Raw genomic sequence first — 24,436 nt, forward strand, 5'->3', positions numbered from 1 at the left:
ACTAAGGCATATAAACAGAGTCTTTTATAAACCCCCACAAGAAATAATCATATACAGTCAAGTCTGGTGACCTTGGAGGCCAGTAATGTAAGGATGAATCATTTGGTTCAGTGCAACCGATCCATCGTTCAGTAACCCTTTTATTTAAAAATTTCTGCACTTCCAGATCACAGTGTGGCGGTGCCCCATCCTGTTGGTAAATAAAGTCGTTCGAATCAGTCTCAAGCTGTGGGAAAAGAAAGTTCTCAAGCATATAGAGATATGTGCTTCCTGTAGCAGTGTTCTGTTTGATACAAAATATACTACTTGGGAAGTATAATAGCTTAACAAAATTTTTATTTTAAACAGTCCAGCTGAATATTCAAATTGCAGTCAACATTCGTAATCATATATTGCCTGAAGACTGAAACATGTGTAACATCAATTTATGGTAGGTGAAAACCTAAAATGTGTATTGGCATACATAAAAATCCATAAGAAGTGGCCGATTTCAGCATTTCTTAAAATAATATAACCCATATTTCTTAAACTAATATAATCCCCAGCCACAATTAATAAAATGGATAAATTAATGTCTACCGTAAGAGTTTGGTACATGTCTTCTGCAACTCCTTTCATCAAGTATAAGATTTTATAAGCTTTTTTCGTGTTATGATTCACGATGAGGCAAAGGGCCAAAACATTCTGTATGTGGGACTGTGTCATTTCCCCATGACAATGGGCCATGTTCCTCAACTGTTATTCAGCTAAGTCTACTTGCTGCTGACTGTTACCAAATGTTTTCTTCAGATCAACCTGGAATTAGGCCCAGTTACTGACCTGCTCCAATGCTTTTGAAGCACTGATGCAGCGTGTCATTCACGTAAAAGTATAAATTTTTCAAACACACCTCTCATCCCAGCTGTTGTACTTGGTTGCTCAATCAAAACCTTGTCGGGTCCTGACTAGTGTTTCCAAAAAACAGTAATGGATGCTTGACATGCAACTGACTTACTGTTGATCTGAATACAAAGACCTTAGGAACGATATAAACCTTGTAGTCTGGTTTTCACACAAGTAATCAGATATGTGGGTACAAATGAATTCGTAAACTTACCAGAGCACAATAAATGTCAATGTCTCGTAGACATCTCTTTCTCCACTGAAGACCTCTTCACAGAACTCTAAGATTTAGTAATTTAGGTTAACTTATTACTAGCATACCTGTGAACTTTTTATAAGGGCTATCGGTAAAAAAATCACACTCAACAGAAGATCTAATGATTTTAGACGTACCCCAGCTTGACAAAAATAATAATACTTCTGGGCTACAAAATACAAGAATTCATGGTTTAAACACGATACTTCAATGAAATCACATCTGCTTACATCATAGGCCAATGAGTTGTATATGAACATAACTATCAAGAAGAAATTCATGTTAAGCAGCAGCAGGAATCATGACTACTGATTTGAAGCATACATAGCAGGAGTTCCTTAATAAATTAAACAGATATGCTATAACTGAAAAAGGCTTGTATAACATAACACAGGCAAGAAATAATGTAATACACACTGCAAATCACATGCTAGTTCGACTTTTAAGTCACAGTTGTGGCCTTTTTAACTTCCTGAAAAAAGTCTTGAGAAAATGTTTTGTTATAACAGGGACCAGAACTCCTGGTCTTCAAGACAGAAACAGACTTCAGAATCCATTGGACATGGATGATCTGAACTCTGTTCTATTTTTCTTCACAAGGCTGAAGAGACATTCACATTCTGTATTGCTATGGGGTATGGTGAGAATAGAGAGCATACTCTAGAAATTTGGTTATACTTAAGAAGTCCATTAGCTTCACAAATTCTTGATATTTGTGCCCAACTGGAATCACTTGCAGCATCTTGATTTGCAGCCTAAATGTCAGCTACCTGAAGAGCTGTGAACTAGCTCAAGCTCATTTATGAACTCATCTGTAGCAAAATCCTCCTCCTTGCTTAACATGGTAGAAAACATTTCCAAGAAAAAACAAAAAGACAAAAACTATGCATCTTCAGTTTTGTTAACCTAGCAATTGAGCATGCTTTAACACATCATCCTTGAGTGGAAACTTGTTGATGATACAGTCACACGCAGTAAAAAAATAGTTGGTTGGTTGGTTTAAAAGAGGTTGGGGGTGGGGAAGGGACCAAATTGCGAGATCATCGGTCCCTTGTTTCCGGTAAAATGATTACACAAGGGAAAGAAGAAATGAAAGGAGATGTACAGCACAATGACAGTACAAAGGAAGAACCACAAGAACGACAGAAGGACAACCAACAACTATGGACAAAACAGGAAAAGAAAAGCACAGAGAGAAGCAAGAAACAGAAAGAGTAAAAACAAGAGAGCAGATGACCATGGCTGGCCGACCACGAGAATAAAAAAGGAAAAGCCAGCCGCTCTACGACACATTAAAACATCCACCATAAAAGCATTAAAGTGGAGAACACAAAGGGTCAAAGGATATCCGCTAAAACTTATATAGAATGATAAAACCCACCATCATGTATAAAACATAAAACTAAATTAGCTGATGAGGCGTTGTCTGCTAAAATTAATGGCAACGAGTCTGATAACTGAAGAGCCTGTTGCAACGAGAGCCAAAGAAGGACAGTTAACCAAGATATGGGCCACTGTCAGGTGGGCACCACACCAACACTGAGTTAACAAAAATACTCTATGCATCGAGTCTGACTGTGAAGTTGTCTGGGCACAAGTAGCAGACCCAGGTGAACTCAAATTATCAGATGTGTTTACTGGTTGCCTGATTCTGCCACAACAGAAGTAGAATCATTCAAGGAAAGTTTACTCACAGTAGTGTGGAAATACCCAGATCGTGCAGCATTAGTTAGGGGTGACTTTAATCTACCAAGTATAGACTGTGATGTCTATAGACTAACTGCAGGTGGTATTGACAGGCAATTTCGTGAAGTGCTTTTGAACAGATTTTATAAAAACTGTCTTGAGCAGCTAGTTCAACAGCCCATGCAAAATTGAAATATTTTAAACCTTGGAGCTACAAATAGACCTGATCTGATACAGGACTAAAGTGTAGACTGGACGTTTGTAATTTTTTTAAAACCTGAGTTGCATTATCTTGGTCATGTTATAAACAGTCAAGGTGTAAATCTTCTTCAGTCAAATTTATTAGCCATATGTGATCTGCCAGTTCCTTGCAATGTCACAGAATTGCAGTCAGTCTTAGGGAAAACAAACTATTATTTTCGGCTCATACCAAATGCTGCACAAATCTCAGCACCATTGCATCGCTTGCGTTGCAAGAACATCCCCTCAGTTTCCTGATGATGCTGTAGTCTGCAGGAAAGTAGTATCACGTGAAAGTTGTGAACAAATCAATGAGGATTTGCAGAAAATAAATGTATTGTGTAATGACTGGCAGTTATCTCTCAATATTAGTACATGTAACCTACTGCATATAACAAGGCGAAAAACCCCATTAATGTAAGAGTACAAAATAAATGCCCAGTCTTTGGAAGCGGTAACATCCGCCAAGTATCTGGGTGTGACAATACGAAATGACCTCAAATGGAATGATCAGATTACACAAGTAACAGGCAAGAAGAGCTCTAGATTGCGGTTTATTGGTAGAATCCTGAAGCGATGCAGTCCTTCATCAAAGGAAATAGCTTACACTACATTAGTTTGTCCAGTCTTGGAGTATTGTTCGTCTGTGTGGGACCCTTACCAGTTGGGTCTGATTCAAGAGATTGAGAAGGTCCAAAGAAGAGTGGCAAGATTCGTGACTGGTACATTTAGCCATCGTGAGAGCGTTACAAATCTCATAGAAAGTTCGAAGTGGGACACTCTTGCAGATAGATGGTGTACTAAACAGCAGAACAATTTACTATTAAAATCTGCTCTAATTTCGCTCTCTGTGTATTGACTTGTGAGCATTCATCAGAGGACCTCAAATCATTGCAAGGCCTAAAAAAGGCCCATGTGCACTCCACAAGTACTACACTAACCAAGTAGCTGCTTCCTTTGTGTAGTGCACCCCTGAGCTATTAAGAGGAGTCCTAGAACTCTCCACTCATAAAGCCAGTCCATAAATCTGCAACCATTACCATCACAGAAGTGACGGAGCCTCTGGTTGAGACCCTCCACTCAGCTCCAAACCAAAGGACCTTGATCTGCTAATTGTCAGCTCTGCTTTCACCCTGCGATTGACGCCAGCATTCTTCACCACATTTGCCAGCTGTGTGTGGGAATTAACGATAGCCTCATACCCAAGTGACAGGCACCATTTGTGCCAACATGGGCAACAACTTGCAGACAAGTTCTCCCTGCACTGAAGGCTGGCAGACACTCCATTCTTTCACCTCTAATACTCAGTTACTGTTCATCAATTTTTATTACCTCTGCCCTTTCATCTTTCAGTGTAATAATATTGGTGATTATACAAATCTGAGTCCTTACATACTTAACACAAACTTCAACTTTTAACCTTATTTTAGTAAACTAGCTCTGCAGTTCATTATAATTTTTCTTGGAAACAAAAACATTGTACTACAAATCAATCAGTTGAAGATTTTCTCCAGCTTAGCAAACGCTTTCACATATTTTCACTTTTTTAATTTTTTTCCAGTTAAAGAATCAAACTGTATCCACTTTACACCTACACAAAGCAGTATCTTGAGTATTTCTTTCTGTTACTGATATCTTTATTTAAACCTTAATACATAACATGAACTTCTTCCAGACATGAACAACCACTTTATTTTGACCATAACAGAAATAATGTCAATAGAAAAAGATAACTTATACTTGTCTGTATCCAGAGAGATACAAAAAACACAATGGGTACGTTAAACTAGAATGCACATTATACTACGCACAATAATTCCAGTCTGCATGTTTGACATCCAGGTTTCTCTTCACAGAGCCAGTACGTACATGTACGAGTACATTCACTTTAGAGAAGATGTTTAAAACAAACACCCAATTCGCTGGAAACGCTGCATTTAAATAGTTATGCACATTCATTCCATAGTGTAGTGGTGAACCATCATGCTCAAACCATAGCTGTCGCTGAACACCAAGAGGACTGTTTTCCAATGCATCAGGCAAAGTATTGGAAAGAAACGTACAGTACAGTGGTGCAGTCAACTTGTCCAGCATAAGGTAATTGCCCAAAAGCACTCCTCCCATGATTACAGCTAATGGGTTTATACCAAAGGGCCTGCAGCCCATAGGTTTATGCCAAAGCATGCCTGAAGCCACAATCACTGGTAACATGAGGGTTGTTTCCTGACCAATCATGGCTGTAGTGGAGGTTGAACAGGTGAAGCAGGATTTGTCACCCTGTATCACGTAATGTATACAGCGCTTGTTATCTTCCACACGAAGCCGAAGCTATTCACAAAACTGCACTCATCACATGCGATTTTCTGGCTGCTGATGTTCAGTTAACGTGTAACGATAAGGACACAGTTCTTCATCGTGCAACACTTCAACAATCATCCTTTGAGATATCTGGCATTACATTGCAGTTTCATGAGTAGTTTGCCAAGGTGTTTGGTGAACGGTCTCAGGAATCATGTTTGTGGAGTACGTCTTGTCCTTGGACGACCTCTGTCCATCACTTGTGGATAAAGATTACGGTTTCCAAAGGGCACTAGTCCAGGCAATGAAAAACATTCTTATCGGGATGGTGCCTTTGAGGGTACCACACAGCATACACACGAGTAGCAGCAGCACCACCAGTATTATCTTCAGACTATCCTACGATCAAAAAATTCAACCACATAGTGTAGGAGCAATTTACAAAAATGACAGCAAAAATGTGGTATACAGTGAAACTTAAAACGTATAAGTAGCATCTTACGCCTGACATGCAGCCGTCACACTGGTTTCCTAATTACGTGTGTCAAATGCAACAGAAGACATCAATATTAAGCTTTAAATGTATGTAAATTGTGGCCAGCAGTGACAAGAGTGTTCTTTGAAGCTTGTTAGAAAGTTGTGCCCCATTTGTCCAATGTAAGAACTATTATTCTCATTACAGGAAATTTTGTAAACACCTAGATCTGATGATCTTTCTTTGCAATGAACGATATGGGAAAGTATGTTACACAATGAACTCCAACAACTTATCTTAACCTCTTTCTTCTGAAACAGGCCTTGTGAGTCATGCTTACCTTTTTGTGAGTCATGCTTACATATTTTGTTTCTTGGACCTAAATCTTTGTTTTATGTACGCATTCAATTTCCTCAACCTTACAACCACTGGCCATCACAATTTGCTTTAAAATGTGCACCTTCTTAATTTTTCACTATTAGAAAGAGCCAATTACAGATTTCTATGGAGCATTAGTTCGAAGAAGGCCTTTTTTTGTTCTTGTGGATGATGTGAACTAGCACTAATAATTGCATCTGTGGTTGTCGGTTTTCCAAAAATTCTGTGTTCTTTCATTACATGTAAATCTAAAAAGTTCATAACTCCCCCTCTCCACATTTTACACTAAAATTTAGTTTTTGATGGGTACTGTTAAGGCTCATGACCATATGTTCCATTTGTTCCCAATCTAAACTACAAAATCATGTTGCCAACATACCTTTTATAATAAAATAGCTTGCTTGTTACGTCAGGGAACATTTTAAATAACCTCCTTTCTATTTCCGTCACAAAAATGTTAGCAACAGTCCCAGCTAGCAGGCTTCCCATGGCCAACCCCCCCCCCCCCCCTTTTTTTTATTATGGTACACTTTTGTATTCAATTCGAAGTAACAGAACATCAATACAAGTTCTACCATGTTGATAAGCCCTATAATTTTACTCATTTCCAGCTCCTTATGCTTTTACTAGTTTGCTTTCATAATGTTGATTGTCTCACCAAATGAACATTCTCCTACAGGTTTTTACTTCATGTCTTGTCATATAACCTACCCAGACCACAAAAGTTGGCTAAACACATTTATGAGTTTGCTTTTAATGTTTTATTACAGCAGGGACTATTTTGTTATGTAATTCTTAATTTCAAATGTCATACTACTTTTAGATACCTTTTATTTTGTGACTGTTTAAGGTAAAAATATAAGGGAAAAAAATAAATAAAACAAAATATACTCTGCACACAGGGGACACTTTTATTACTGTTCACTGTGATTTACATCTATTTAAAGCTCAATATTGACATTTGTTAGCATTTCACACACCTACTTGGGAAGCCAGAGTGACGACTGTGTGCCAGGGGTATGAGGCTACCTAGATATTTTAAGGTTAGCTATATACCTTACGTTTGCTGCCACAGAGTATAATGTTATTATAAATTGCTCTTGCAGTACTGTTCAGATCATGTAATCGAATTGTTTTGATCATACGATGGTCTAAAGATGGTACTGTGTACAAAGTATGGTAGCCAGTCGGGAAAATAAATAAACTGCTACTATAGACCAAAACAAATAATACTTTCTCAGGACCAATTACAGTTCTGCACTGTGCAGCTATCAGACACATGTATTTAGTTAAATGGATCCCAGAGTCATGTGATAGGCTACTAGCATGTCACAACATGATGTCTTGCTTATAAGCAATTAGAACTAGGGATAGAAAGTCTAAAAAGTAAAAAAGGAACCCGAGGATGATTCAAGCCACAGCTTCAAGTTGGATGATGTGTGTTCGATGTCCCAGCAGTCTACTGCAGTAAACTACGATGACTGGCATGGTAGTATGGGGTGATACACATTCCTTTGTACATTATGATGCATTGCACGATATGACAGTGCTGACAGCTCCTCAGTTTCATACACGTGCCTTCAAAATCCATTCAATCTGATTTTTCTCGATAATCTTTTGTCTCGAATCTGGATGAGGAATCGCATGTCGACCTCAGAGGGCAGCATTTTTTCTTCACCCTGTATTCTGAATGTCACTCTTGTCCACAACAGCAGCAAGGAAACAATTTACTTGAACAAAACTATACTGGTCTGTTTCCTTTTCTCAAGTCTCCAGTATCTGTGATGTGTATGTACAAACTGAAGAGACGAATGAAAATTTGTACCAAGACAGGATTTGAACCTGGGTCTCCCGCTCACTAGGCAGATGCACTGACCACTAGGCCACCCTGGCACAGTGAGTCCGCACAACTGCATGGACTACCATAGCATGCCCCCCTTCTCAATCCAAATTTCCATTCACATCTAAGCCTACTAGTCCAGTAGGGTTAACCTAAAAATTAGACAAATCGGAAATAATTGCTACAAAAGGTTTTATTGTTTTAATGGCTTCATTTGTGGCCCAACATGACTATCGTAGGTTTTCCCTCTCAGTGGAGTTGTGGGAAAGTTGGGGGGTTGGGGGCAAAAATGTACCCGAAAAAGGGAATTTTTTTCAGTTTTGTGATTTTGTCTTGTAAATGACTCACAATATCGAAAACATAGTAGAATTAAAAATTGTAGGGCATGAAATTCTGCATTGAATGAGACCATCCGCATATTTTTTTGACAACCCATTTCCATACTAGTGCTCTTCAAAATTTGACCAATTTTACATGTTCATGAAAATTTTTCGTTTTAACCTCTGTTTTTTGGTAATATCATTGAAATTAACCCACCTATCAATAAAGTGATTCATACAATCAATATAGAGAAATAAATTCTGCGTTTGATGAGACCAAAAGTGAAATGGACCACCCGCTTCTGTACGACTAAGTTTGTACTTTCATTGCCATGCATGTAAGGTACTTCACAGTTACAAATCTAGGTCTCTAGATCAGTTTTATGCAGAGAACTCAAAAATATCATTATCTTGAGTAAAGACTGAAAAAAAAATTAAAAAACTGTTCAATGTCAGGGGTAAATTCCGTGATGATAAATTTAAGGTCAACTTTGGCAATGCCTTATTAAACGGCAAAGCATTTTTGCACCTTGTCATTCTGCCTTTGTGTATATGTCTGCCTGGCAAGCCAGTGTAATAATGACAAAAGTGTATCTTTTGTAATTCCTAAGGTAATCGTCCAGAAAGTTACCTTCAAAAAATCAGAACCCTACCAAATTTTGAGGCAAATATATTTATATAGGTCACCTCTGATTTTAATTTAAAACGCACCATTTGGAAGAGCAGCTTTTGCTTTACTAGAATACTGTGCATAATGTGAGTGTGCAGTTACCAGGCGGCAGCATCCTGTGTCCGCCGACTAGGTGACACAGTTTATTGCTTGCTAGTGGCGCCTGGCGTCACCCGCAGATAAAAGGATGGGTGTGGCCCAGTTAAAAGCTGTTTCTGGCTGGGTCTCGACAGTTCCCACCTTTCTTTCGAGGTGGATGCACGCCAAATGACACAGCTATTTATCTACAGAGAATGACACGCCACGCAGCGATAAGTGCCGGCGTTTTGTGCGACCGCAACATGTGACGTGCAGTGTGCCGCGACGCCAATGTGCCTCACACCAGCGCCGTGACGCATTTTCCTCAGGCCGCCTCCGACGCATTTACGCATAACCTCGCCACCCTTGTGCCATCATCACTGCTACCGTAAGTAAGAGCACCATGTTTTTGCATATCAATACATACATTGCATATGACAAGTTGGTCATCTTTCAAGTTCTATAATCAATCAACCCATAGCGGACAATAGACAAACAAACAGCATTCTAGTAGAGAATAAGCTGCTCTTTCTAATGGTGCAGCTTAAATTAAAATCTGAGTTAACCTCTATAAAGACATTTGCCAGCAAATTTAGTCAAATGTAGTGTTCTGATTTTTTGGAGGCAACTTTCTGGTCCATTATTTCAGGAAGTACAAAAGATACGGTTTTTTCATTATTACACTGGCTTGCCCAGCGGAACATATACACAAAAGCAGAACAACAAGATGTAAAAAGGCTTTGGCGTTTAATAGGAATTCCCGAAACTGACCTTGTATTTCTTGTCACGGAATGTACACCTGCCTTTGCAAAAATTAAAAATAAAAACTAATCAAGCTTTACCCATGAAAATATTATTTTTGAATTATCTACTAAATGTGAAGTACTTTAGATGCAGAGCAATGAAAATGCAAACTTGGACATACAAAAATGGGTGGTCAAGTTCACTTTTGGCCTCATCAAATGCAGAATTTATTCCTCTATATCACTTGTACAAATGAGTTTATTGATAGACGGGTTAGTTTCAACGATAAACAGAGATTAAAACGAAAATTAATTTTGTTGCAGGTTGGAAACAAGCAGGTGTAAAAATGACAGAATTGTGCCCTGTGTGTGAAAAGTCAGTAGTGGAGGACGAGGCAGTGACTGTGAAAGCAAGAGGAATCAGAACTCTGTTGGAGACGTGATGGAATGGATGCTCTTTTTGAGACATGTAATACTGTAAAACTTCATGTTTCATCACAAATCTTACACCAGGGACAAAAATGTCGCTGCTGCAGAGAAAGCAAGTGGAAGTGGATATACACATCGAGTCCGATCAAGTCAGCCAGTGTTCAATTTTAAAACAACATTTTCTTTTAACTTTTCTTTCTCTCTCTCTTTTTTTTAAATATGGATGCCAGTGATGAATTCATTTCTAAACAGTTAAGACGGAATGTCCATTGATGGGTTGCTGTTAGCACCATAACCACTATAGGATTTAGAGACACTGTTCTAGAAACTGCAGCTGCCCAAGGTGACCAGTGGGTAAAGAAAGTCACATCCCAACTAAAGGAATGATTTGGTTTCTGATGAGAGTAGATACCACCAAAACTGTATGAGAAAATTTTTCTTGCCTGTACGTTCAACAAAAATCGAGGGTAGGCCCCAGGATAAAGACATCACTAATGCTTTACAATACGTTTGCAACTAAATTGAGGGCCTGGAAGATGAGTGCCAATTTTCTTTCAAAGACTTCCCTGGCCCCAAAGAAAGTGAGAAAACTCTGAAGAAAAGATTGCAAGACTATTATGGGAGGGACGTAATCATATCAGTTGGTCAACGCCGAGAGACAGTACTCAGCTTCAGCAACACTGGTTACAAAATATTGTCCCAGAAGTGATATATATCCGAACAGGCAAATGAGGAGGAAGAACGCTTCCAAGTTGTTCGAGCAGCAGCTGACATAATCCGGGAAGATATCCGTTCAAAAGTGTATTGCCTTGACAGTTACCCATATCCCCAACGCTTTCTGGAAAACCATGAGGAAGATATTCCACAAACCCTACATGTGTTGCTTGATTCAATCATACATAGAGGCAAACGAGGCCAACGGCAGAGAGACACAGCCAAAGTAATTTATATTGCTCATGGTGTAATATCTGCCACTAGACCGAGATCTTTTCATTCTTCCCTCCCAAGTTGGGGTTGGAGCCCTCCTACCCAGGAAATATGGCTCAAGGGAGTTAATACAAATAGCAAGTGGACTTTGTTTCTGCTGTTCCTACGACGAGGCCAGGATGTTTGAGGTGTCTTGTATGAACCACCCTCAGAGCCCTATCCACCCAAATTCTTTCTCTCAATGGGCTTTTGACAATGTAGATGTCAGGGTTGACACTATTGATGACCGTAATAATTTCCATGCTATGGGTGGTATCCAATGTGTAACGCCAGCAATTTCTCCCTCTTCAAGAGGTACAGTAATTGCTAGAACAAGTACTGTTCCAAAAGCCAACAATGTTGCAGATTTGTGTGTAATTCCAGAAACAACATTTGAATATACTGGAGCACCTTTGAAGAGTATTATGTTTGAGGACTTGACAGAAAATTGTTCAACAGTGGACATTAAACTTGCTGATTTCAAGTGGATTTTTGGTAAATGTAAAGAAAATGATCTTCCAGGTTGGAATGGCTTCATGGAGCAAGTAATGTGCTCTGAACCTTACTCTATGTCACAGACACTTTTCCTTCCATTCATTAATGCACCTCCTGGCAAGTATGACACTGTGTACACTTCACTTCTCAATGCAAAAGCATCAAGCAAAATGACTGTTGTTACATTTGACCAGCCTCTCTATCTTAATGCATGTGAGATAGTGGCATCTTTCCCTCCAGACTCCGATTTGGGCATGGTCATAGTACGGTTGGGAGGGTTTCATCTTCTCATGTCATTCTTGGGAGCCATAGGCTACACTATGAGTGGGAGTGGGCTGCAAGAGCTATTCTGCGTTGCTTACGCACAGCTATCAACAGAAAAAATGACGGCTGATTGTGCTTATTCAAGGGCAGTTCGCGCACATATCCTTTGCAATTTGGCTCTCGCACATGTCATCCTCACAAGAATGTGTAACAGTGAGAGAACTGTTCAGCACCTTGAAGAGGCGTCTACCTCATCAAGTTCCTTGAAGCCCTAGATTATGAAACTTTGAAGCACATGTTTGCACAGAAACTTGCAGAGCTGGAGCTAAATGGTCCCACTGCCAAATTATGGATTCTCTACTTCAACATGACTACTCTGCTGAAGCAGTTCATTCAGGCTGAGAGGAATGGCGACTGGGAACTGCACCTCACCACTGTTAAGAAAATGTTACCCTATTTTCATGCCAGTGGACATTTTCTGTATGCTAAATCTGCACAGCTGTATTTACAAGACATGACGGGCCTTGAAAAGAAAATATCAGAAGACTAGACACAGTTTGTACTCAAAGGTCTGATAAGTTTTGGAGTGGGATATGGTCTGACATGAAGACTGAGCAAACACTAATGCGCTCATTGAAAAGTACCGGAGGGACAGTCATGGTCATGGCATTTCAGACATTACTCTGAGTAGACGGATTCTGACCATGCCAACTGTACTACAGTGACCCAGCAGGTTGTAGATTCTTGTGGGGTATCTCTCACTACCTCAGAGCAACATGTTGATGCAAGGGATGCTAGAGTTCAGCATGACAACGCAGACCTTCAGAAATTTATTGAGTGGTTTCAATCCCATGATCCTTTTCCTGTTACTAAATTTGTTATGTCCATCAGAACAGAAATCGTCGGAGATGATTCAATCAACCGTCACGGAACCTTTGAAATGGGCAAATCCTCAATGTTCGCCATAGTTGGTCGAACCTTTGACAACATCAAGTTTGTTCGAAAGAAAAGAGTGATGAGTATACAGGGATTTAAATCTAAGGTGACCATTTATGGGATGTACCAGTGAACCCTGAAACCATATTCCACCAGATATCACTTTTCCAGAAATATGACGATTGGCTTAAAGAATTCTTCCGATATGAACTGGCACCCTATCCTCTCTCTCTGCTCAATGCATCTGGAATGAGGACGACTCCCATGTCAGTGTTACATGACTCGTTCACACTACTGAATGATGGAAGAAGCAGCATTTGTCGTCGATGGTGGGTTTCTTCTCCACCGGGTTGTATGGAAGAATGGTGAAACATTCCAGTTAATGCTAACCAAATACGTTGAATAATTAAGAAGACACTACAGCGCAAGTGCGACAAGTGGGGTGTTCGATGGCTACTCAGAAGACCTGCCCACCAATTGCATCAAATATGCTGAGCGCCTCCACCGAAGCAAAAGACGCACTACTCCTGGGTCATCTTTACCGAGTTAAGGATGGTGACTATGACTCAGGAGCAACTCCTTTCCAATGACGGAAATAAGGAACGTATCATTAGCTTGCTTATTTCAAGGCTTGAAGATGAAGGCTTCCCAGTAAAGCAAGATAATGGAGACGCAGACCACCTAATTGTCGCCACAGTGCTAGAGGTATCCCAGGAACATGAGAAGGTTGTGATTGTTGGTGAGGATACAGACCTTCTCATCATGCACAATGCCTTAGAAACACCATCATCAAATATATATTTCTTGAAACTTGGAAGAGGAAAGATCTCATCAAAAGTATTTGGTTCCAGCAGTTTCAAACTGGCAAACAATATCAGAAGGCCACTCATATTTCTCCACGCCATAAGTAGATGTGACACAACTTCAGCACTCTTCGGTCAGGGTAAGAAGAAGGTGGTCAATCTACTGGTCAAAAATAAATGTCTTTTGGAAGATATCAAACCTTTCTTAAAGCATGACACTCAAGCTGTAGCTATTGTCGAAGCTGGCCTCTGATTTTTAACAACCTTCTATGGAGGTACGGCAGGAGACACCTTAGACAAATTGCGATTCGACCTGTTTTCCAAAACGATTGTGAAAGCCAGATTCACCCTAGCATCCCTACCACCAACGTCGGAAGCAGTTCGCCAGCATTGCTTGTGGACCTACTTAAAAGTACAAATGGGGATAGGACACCAGATGGATCTGCTCCTCTGGGAACGGCAGGCTTCAGAGTTTGGTCTTGGTCCCATTCCTACCTCCAAAGAACCAGCTCCACAGTCTCTTCTCTCAACAATTTCCTGCAAATGCAACAAGCGCTGTGCAGGTAGTTGTGGGTGTCAGAAGGCTGGTATTAAGTGCTCATTAATTTGTGTCAACTGCAAGGGGAACTCATGCACTAACTCCCTCAAACCAGATGAAACTGACAAACCAGATGTTGACGAAGACCTGGACTGTATATATGTGGTGACGAAAATTACTGACTTTGAGGAGCCGAGTGACAGGGCGTCGGACTCTGAAATCACAGACATCGAGGAGCCGAGTGGTGCAATGACAGTCAAACATCGACGTATGTGAAATTTGTGTACGAGGTGCATTCAAGTTCTAAGGCCTTCGATTTTTTTTTCTAATTAACTACTCACCCGAAATCGATGAAACTGGCGTTACTTCTCGACGTAATCGCCCTGCAGACGTACACATTTTTCACAATGCTGACGCCATGATTCCATGGCAGCGGCGAAGGCTTCTTTAGGAGTCTGTTTTGACCACTGGAAAATCGCTGAGGCAATAGCAGCACGGCTGGTGAATGTGCGGCCACAGAGAGTGTCTTTCATTGTTGGAAAAAGCCAAAAGTCACTAGGAGCCAGGTCAGGTGAGTAGGGAGCATGAGGAATCACTTCAAAGTTGTTATCACGAAGAAACTGTTGCGTAATGTTAGCTCGATGTGCGGGTGCGTTGTCTTCGTGAAACAGCACACGCGCAGCCCTTCCGGGACGTTTTTGTTGCAGTGCAGGAAGGAATTTGTTCTTCAAATCATTTTCGTAGGATGCACCTGTTACCGTAGTGCCCTTTGGAACGCAATGGGTAAGGATTACGCCCTCACTGTCCCAGAAATGGACACCATCATTTTTTCAGCATTGGCGGTTACCCGAAATTTTTTTGGTGGCGGTGAATCTGTGTGCTTCCATTGAGCTGACTGGCGCTTTGTTTCTGGATTGAAAAATGGCATCCACGTCTCATCCATTGTCACAACCGACGAAAAGAAAGTCCCATTCATGCTGTCGTTGCGCGTCAACATTGCTTGGCAACATGCCACACGGGCAGCCATGTGGTCGTCCGTCAGCATTCGGGGCACCCACCTGGATGACACTTTTCGCATTTTCAGGTCGTCATGCAGGATTGTGTGCACAGAACCCACAGAAATGCCAACTCTGGAGGCGATCTGTTCAACAGTCATTCGGCGATCCCCCAAAACAATTCTCTCCACTTTCTCGATCATGTCGTCAGACCGGCTTGTGCGAGCCCGAGGTTGTTTCGGTTTGTTGTCACACGATGTTCTGCCTTCATTAAACTGTTGCACCCACGAAAGCACTTTCGACACGTTCATAACTCCATCACCACATGTCTCCTTCAACTGTCGATGAATTTCAATTGGTTTCACACCACGCAAATTTAGAAAACGAATGACTGCACGCTGTTCAAGTAAGGAAAACGTCGCCGCACGCTGTTCAAGTAAGGAAAACGTCGCCATTTTAAGTATTTAAAACAGTTCTTATTCTCGCCGCTGGCGGTAAAATTCCATCTGCCGTACGGTGCTGCCATCTCTGGGACGTATTGACAATGAACGTGGCCTCATTTTAGAACAATGCGCATGTTTCTATCTCTTTCCAGTTTGGAGAAAAAAAATCGGAGGCCTTAGAACTTGAATGCACCTCGTACATACCTACTTTTACCCTTTTCATCTCATACATTTACGTAAAATTTTGTAATTAAGAAATATAATAACCACTAGTTAATTTCAAGGAGTGTCTCTCTCTTCCTGCCTCCTTCATATCAGTTGAATGGGTATCACTATATAACATCGAGGGTTAAGAATGGAGACCAAGTATCTGACAAAAGGCAAATTTTACAGGGGAGCTAAAAAATATAACTTTTTAATAAAAAATTTTATTTCTTTGATTTTTTTTAAATTATTATTTAGAGCATAATCATTTATTACTCTCAGGTTGTGCACTGTCCTTTTTGCATCATTTTGTTATAACATTTATTTTTTCCACTTACAAGTTTTTTTGAGCCAGGACTTCTTCTGACATCTGTCACATACGAGGTCTCAGTTCTTAACCCTCGATATATGAAAAACGTTTTTAATATTATTTTTCAATTTTTACAAAATTTTAATATTTTATTCTATTACTATATTAAATAAGTACAAGACAATGGGTTGCTACAGTTCTGTATTTAAAAGAGTGTAAAGGGTGTACATAAGAATTACTGAAGAACTACATTTGAAATAGTCTTCACTGATGATGAGAAATGGTCCAACTTTAATGAGGAGCTGTACACAAATGGGTGGTCCAATAAATTCACTTCTGGTTTCATCGAATGCAGTATTTATCTCTCCATATCTTTTTTATGAATGACATTATTCATAGATGGGTCAGTTTCAAGGATATTACCAAAAAACAGAGGTTAAAACGAAAATTTTTCATGAACATGTAAAATTGGTCCAATTTTGAAGAGCACTAGTATGGAAATGGGTGGTCCAAAAAGTATGCGAATGGTGTCATTCAATGCAGAATTTCATGCCCTACAATTTTTAATTCCACTATGTTTTTTATATTGTGAGTCATTTACCAGATATAATCACAAAACCGAAAAAATATCCTTTTTTCAGGTGCATTTTTGTCCCCTACCACTTTTCCACAACTCCACTGAGGGGGAAAACCTAGGATAGTCATACTGGGACGCAAACAAAGCCATTATATGAATAAAACCTTTTGCAGCAATTTCCACTTTGAATGCTAATTCTACTGAATTCTAGAAAAAGAGATTAAGATGGTACAAGCATGATAAAAGGATGTGTAGGCATTGCACAGGCTCTCTGAGTGTACTGGAATAGCACCTCAGCACTGATCAAAACTGACACTGTGACAGGGTAGCGTAGTGATTAGAACATCTGTGTAGAGAGAAGGAGACGGGTTCAAATCCCGGCCCTGGTACAAATTTTCGATCATCGCTTCAATTTGTATATGTACATGATGGATGTTTGAGACCTGCAAGTGTCTCTGGAACCATATAGCCTCATTTGATTAAAGTACCTGTGTCTGGATTTCAGGCAGGACCTTCTGTTCAGCTCAATGTCAAGGTGCTATTCCGATACAGCTAGAGAGCGTCTGCAATGTTGTTTGAATTTAGGGGGAATTCCATGTGGTCTGAGGTATTAATGGGAATTTAGATTGAGGAGGGAGGCATGCTAGGGTAGTCTGTGCAGTTATCCAAAGTCATTTTGAAACACACTAAGGAGAAATTCTTTACATTTTTTCTCAATAGCTTACCTCAGCTGATCTAGGCATTTGGCTGTCTGCTCCACATAAAGGATGTCATTAACTTGACTTAGTGTTGGATACAGTTGTAATAAGGAAGTTGATAGTTTTTCTGGTATATTTATGTTTGCTGGTATTTTCAAAACATTAACAGTGGCAGATAAACTCTCGAACTCCACATTTTCGACCTGAAATTGAAACATTTAAATTAATACCTGCCACAAGACAAACATTCACAAACATAATGTTATTGTGGACTGAACTTAAAAAATCCTAAACATAAGAATCAGAAATACAAACAGTACTTAGAGAGCAAAGATGATCCTCATTTTAAAAAAAGTGGAAAGCTACGAATGTTAAAATCGAATATAATACAACAAATCATCCACGTACATGCATAAAATTAAATCTTTCTCCAGTTCAGCTACACAAAAGACCCAGTAACCTGTGACTGACACATAAACACACTTTGTTCCAGAGGAGATAAAAGCATCATATACCTGTTGTTGTCAGCATAGCTTCACTCTAGGCATATCCTAACAATTCTCCTGCTTAGCAGTGAATCAGTATTTCTGGCACATTATCAATACTAGCCATGCCTTCCTCATCTACATTTATTTCAAATTTCTTCCTTCTGTCTAATTTGCCAACTTTATCCTAACATTGCTTACTATTGAAACTTCCTGGCAGATTAAAACTATTCCCTGAACCAGCCAATTTATCAAGATTTGAGGTGTTCTGTACTGTTGTCACATATTTCTGTTAGCATGTAATTTCTCACATTTGAAGGAATAAAGTAAAGTATCCGGATCACGCTGCAGCTACTACTAGGTCTAGGTGCTGACGAGTCCTCTCCATTTGGCTCAGTCCTCACACCACTTTTCTTCCTCCACTTGCTGACAAGTCACACTTCTCCTTTCCACAGATATTCTCACTCCCGTTGTCCACTGTGTTCTTGGGTGCCCTCTAGGTCTTTTTCCATCCATCTTTAGTTCTTCCACAAGTTTGGGAAGTCCCTGCCTACGCAGCCTTTTATCATGCTTGTACCATCTTAATCTCTTTTTTTCGATTTCTCCTCTCATATTTTCTTGTTTACGGTCCTTTCTAATATCTACATTCCTTACTCTGTCCATTCTTGTCTTTCCCTAAACCACTTTGAAAAATTTCATTTCCCCTGCTTGCAGTCTACTCCAGTCCCTCTCTGTGATTGTCCATGTTTCTCCTCCATAGGTGACAATAGGGAAGTAATAACTCTTATACATAAGGAGTTTTGCTTTTTCTGAAACTTCCTTATTCCAAATAAGGTGTTTTATTGTTTGGTAGAAATTGCCTCCCTACTGAAACCTCCTATTAATTTCATTGGTCATTCTTCAATCACTAGCGATTTCACACCCTAAATAAGCGAAACTGTCTACCACTTTGAGGGCTCCTCCATTCAATTTAATATTCCCGTTGATCCCTTTTTCGCTTCCAAATACCATTACTTCACTCTTATCTTTATTTATTTTTAATCCATACCTTTTAATTATTCACTCCCTCCATCACAACATTAAAAAGTGCAGGAGACAGAATATTTACTTGTTTAAGTCCTTGTCTTATTTCGAAGTATTCAGAGTTCTTCAATGGTGTTCTAATTCTAAAATTGTGTCCTCTGTACACTGTCTTTATTACACTAATGTATCAATCTTCTATACCCATCTTCGTCATTTCTTCCCAGAGTCTTTCCCTGTTAACTGTGTCATATGCCTTTTCTATGTCTATAAAAACCATTATCCACTTTTGTTATACTCCCAACTTTTCTCCATCAGTTGACAGATAGAAAATATCAGGTTGATCGTGCTTCTTCCTTTCCTAGACCCATGCTGTTCTTCACTCAGCTGATTTTCTGTTTGTTTCACTTATTCGATTTAGTAAAATTCTTTCAAATATGTTGGCTGTATGACTCATAAGGGTTATTCCTCTGTAGTTTTTACAAAGTCTTTTATTGCCTTTCTTGAAGATGTGAACAATGTGTCCTCTTCTCCAATTGTCACGTTTTGTACTATTTCTCCACACACTTGACGGTACTCTATATAGCCACTGTATTCCCACTGGACCTGCTGCTCTTATCATGTCCACTGATAACGTCATCAGGTCCTCATCTTCTTCACAGCTATTTCCATTTCTTCCCATGTAATTTGTCCTAATCCTGCTTACCAACTTCTCCCAATTTCTCCATTGTTTGTTGTTTCCTCGTGTACCTGCTCCTCAGCATTTAACAGTTTCTTAAAATGTTCTCTCCAGAGATGTTTTATATTCCCTGGATCTTCAGTCACAGTACCATGCTCTGTTTCCATCGTTACTGGTACTTCAGAAGCCTTCCTTTTATTTTTCATCATTTTATAGAACATTTTCTTATTGCTCTTCACATCTTCAAGTTTACTTTTGTAAACTCTTCCCATGCCATTTTCTTTGCTGTTACCTCTATATATCTTTTATGGTCCTCGTCATTTTTAGTTTTCCACCACTTTCTCCATGCTCCATTTTTTCTTCTAACAGCTTGAATTGTGGTATCATCCCACCAACTAGTCTGTCTTGCTTTTTCCTTTGCAGATGTTCTACCACATAGTTTCTGTGATGCTTCGACTAGTGTATGTGAATAAACTCCATTCTTTTTCTACATTGCAGAAAACTTCTTTTGGAAATTTTGTGTGATTAATTCTCTATACTTCTCAGCACTTTCACTCTCCTTCACTTTCCAATCCTGTATCCTCATCACTTTCTTCTGTTTTCTATTTTTCACACACTGATTCATTTTCCATTGTCCCACCAGTAACCTATGGTCTCCATCTGCACTCACACTTGGAATTACCTTCACATTTGTTACTTTTTCTCCACATTCTCTATCTACTAGAATATAATCAATTACACCCTTGGTTCTTCCATTCCTCTGGCGCAAATCCAGGAGTCTTTTCCCTTCTTCTTTTCTGCCTTCATATCCAAAATACCCCAATGCTTACTCTATGTTACGAAATGTTACAAGGAAATTACTGAACACACTGCTAAAAATACTGACGTTACTGAAATATTAGATCTACTACTGTTATTATTACTATTACTATTATTGTTGTTTTTATTATTATGTATTGGTTCACTCATTTCGCATCTCGTTATAGTGGTAATGGTTTATGCAACAAAAGACATGAAACTTCCTGACAGATGATAACTGTGTGCAGACCAGTGCTCAAACTCAGGACATTTGCCTTTTGCAGGAAAGTGTTCTACCAGCTGAGGTACCCCAGCACAATACACGACCTGTCCTCAAAGCTTTACTTCTGCCAGTAACTCAACTGTCGCAGTCCAATGCACAGTTTTGATCTGCTAGGAATTTTAATATCAACACACACTCCACAGCAAAGTGAAAAATTCATTCTGGAAACAAAAGGCATACTATGATGATGTCCATTTTACTAGTCACAGTTTATAATGAATTATTTCCAATAATCATCCTACCCATTTACGGATGTACGACTCTACCTGAACAGTGGGATGGTAAGATATACAGGAATGGCACATTTAACCCCCAGATTACCAGTACAGGGTTCCTCAGATGCTATGCCAGCTGTTTCCCAGAATTTCCATGTGCCCTGGTAACCACCAGAATGGCATCTAATTCCCCAGCTTTTGCAAGCAAACAGCATACTGGATTACACTGTCTGGGCATATGGGCATTCTATGGGCAGAAGGGAACTTGAAGAGTCAGAACAAATGCATCAAGCACAGTAACTTCATTTATAGACAGATGCTGAGCACACAATGGCTACTATCACAAAGTGAGCTACAGATTCTACATGCTCAGAGATATCTGTGAATATATCTATACAGGGTGTCCCAAGAGGAATGGTCAGGATGCAGGGATAAGACAGGAACACAAATTTGAAGCAAAAAGGTACATATGGACATATGCCCTATTCCACATAGCTTCTCAGAGAGAACATCTTTAAGGTGCATTTGTTTCTGGGCTAGTGGGATGCAGAGAGGAGTGAATGATCAGGCAGAATAACTTGCAGCATTTGGAAAATTCATTTGTTGAATGTCTTAAGGATGTTTCTTTGGCTACACGGAATACAGTGTGCTTCCAGCATGATGGAGCCCCTCCACATTTTACTACAAATGTGAGAAAACATCTGAACCACACTTTCCCTAATCGCTGGATCTGTCATGGGAATACTTTACACCATTAGATTTTTGTTTATACGGCTGCACGATGTTCGAGGTGTAGAAATGAAAGGTGAATATGCAAGTTGAATGGCTCAGTCGGATCACAGGGGATGGTGCCCTCATTAGGGAACGCCCAGAAGAGTTAGGAAGCAACACAACCTTTTCTAACAAGAGTGTACAAAAGCACTGCAGTTGATAATGAGATACTTGAACATTTATTCTTAACTGTACAATAGCTGTAATGTGACATGTGCAATAATGCTTAGAGATGAATGTCCTAGAAATACATATTTTTCAACTGATACTTTGCAAAATACATGTTATTATTTTTACTAATTGTTGTAAGTGAGTAAAGCGGACAATGTATTGAAAAACACAAAAACAACTAACAATGTACAATATGTGTTCTATGTCAGTAACCATTCAGAGTAGGGCATACGTCCATATGAAGCTTTCTGCTTCAAATGATTGTTCTCGTCACATCCCTAAGTATCAACCATCCTACTGGGACATCCTGTTCAGCTTATTTTGCTCATTTGAAATTTTATAAAACACACTAATTATAACCATATGTAGTCTTTCATGTATCTCATTAAACATAAAATTATGCTGTGATTCTTCAGTAATGAGGATGATAGTTGGTTGCAGCCCTGAATTTGTGTCAGCAATAGCCCAACCCCAGATGAAACTAGTTCGTGCTTTCTACCAATCCCAAATCACATGAAGGGTCGTGCACAATTTGTGAAAATTAGTTGCACAGTGTGGAGAGTGACATTCGGTACTTCGGTGATTCTGGAAGGGCGAGGAACCCACGTGCGTGATACAATAGGTGTCTGTGGCTGCTTCCAATGGGCGAGTAACCACTCATCAGCTCCAGCACATAGGTTACATATGGCGCTGGTCCTGCACGCTCCTGAGGCCAGACTTACATGATGATTTTCAATGATCTTCAGATGAAGATGTCTTGCTGATCTGTACACTCACAGCCAGATTCTGGCTAGGAATGCACAACGGCCTTAGAAAACTTGTGTGGATGTGTCGTGCCTGTCCCTCAAAACCCGTATGAAAGGCAATCTAAGTATTCACTGCTTTTAGGGATCCAAGTTTCAGGCTATCTAAACAGGGTAACATGACAGCGTGTCCCTCAACTGCCAGTCAGGTACATTAAAAAAATATTAGGTTGGGGATAAAAAACCACACACACACACACACACACACACACACACACACAAAACCCACTCTACTATTTACAGAAAATCAAAAATCTATTGTCTGCATCCCATTCTTGCGAACTCTAACTGTAAGTTGAAACTGGAAAATTGCTGTTGCAGAGGATGAACAAAAAGGCTGAAAAATCAGCAAAAAGTAAAGAGCAGAGAGAGTACAGGGCTCCTACTACAATCTGGGGGGTTTACTGGTGGCTATATAACAGTTCTCCCAACTGTCGGGGAATGCAGTACTAGTTACAGGCTACCTATCTAATGGCTTAAGATGACTTTACAAGTGAGTTGAAGTGTTATATATTTGATGGATACTGTATAAATGAGAAAAAGTTTAGAAAAGGTTTGAAATTGTAATCAAACTTTTTTGCTCAACACAGAGTTCTCACTACGAAATACTGCACAAATACATTCTGTATAATTTTGGCTCGATTTGAACAGGAGCCCTTTTTCTTTACGCATCTCGATGTTAGTGACATTGTACCTCCTGAGCTATGTGTCACACAACATCATAATTTTGCGGATACATTCAGTGGTATATGTTGTGTACAGTTGTCTTACTGCGCAAAGCTTTTAACGTAAGATTATAACCCTTAATGAGTACATTATGACAGTATTTCACATTTTTAAATTCAGTCAATAAGCACATGAAATATCGGAAACGACCATGTCATAACAAATTACTCTGCTACTGTCTGGGTTATGTCCACAGGTATTGTTAGGAAACACCCTGCACGCGCTACAGGTGGCCAACTTGTGTACCAGAAACTTCCTGTTGTGCACCAAGAGGAGTAGTCAATAGAGCCCGAGAATACTGACACCACTTTTTGTTCCATCTGATTGAACAGTGAGCTGGGACCCTCAGAGATCAAAGTAATTCATGTTTCCCATTGTCAGTCAGTATTTAAACTGCCACCGAGCGGCATGCCACATTCGAACTGCACAGAACCATTCACTGTTTCACTAAGGAACAGCTGCCTCCAAAGATGGATAAATCAGTGGGTGGGCAGAACATGGTTATGAAGTGGTCGACCCAGAACTAAGCTGTCTAATGTTCTTAAACAGCTAGTTGTACGGTTTCCACTTTGCTCTGCCGGTCAGCCATCTTTATCCCTTATTTCAGTGACTGCTCCATCTGGCAGACACATCCGGAAAGGAACAGCAAAGAACTGCTACAAGGTGATTTTGTAAGTACTGCGACCAATTATTCCTGATGAGACATTACACAGTGGTGTGTTCTGACGTGCCATGCAAGATGGTGGGAGCCGTTAGTTTTGAAACACACCCAGTCACAGTCATTCCTGTACTGCCGGAGAGTCAGGACACCCATTCCAGTGAACCCTATTTTGAGCTTACATAACACAGTGTCTCAGATCGTACTGTGGAGTGACACTACAGTAACAAATTTTGAGTTAAACTTGGAAGTTTGCCTCCAAAACTTCTCCTTTAATTCAATAGTCCTTTAGCAGTAATAGTT

At 39.8% G+C, this 24,436-nt stretch overlaps 1 protein-coding gene across 2 annotated transcripts in view; it reads right to left on the reverse strand.

Annotated features, from left to right (window-relative positions):
- LOC126260080 (protein nessun dorma-like) overlaps window positions 1–24,436 on the reverse strand; it is a 233,955-nt gene that overhangs the window by 129,245 nt on the left and 80,274 nt on the right. For both annotated transcript variants that reach the window (XM_049957287.1, XM_049957286.1), the window contains exon 3: window positions 17,552–17,727. In XM_049957287.1, the coding sequence (XP_049813244.1) occupies window positions 17,552–17,727 (176 nt within the window). The remainder of the gene's footprint in view (window positions 1–17,551; window positions 17,728–24,436) is intronic.

This window comes from Schistocerca nitens, chromosome 5, assembly GCF_023898315.1.
Source record: "Schistocerca nitens isolate TAMUIC-IGC-003100 chromosome 5, iqSchNite1.1, whole genome shotgun sequence".
NCBI lineage: Eukaryota > Metazoa > Arthropoda > Insecta > Orthoptera > Acrididae > Schistocerca > Schistocerca nitens.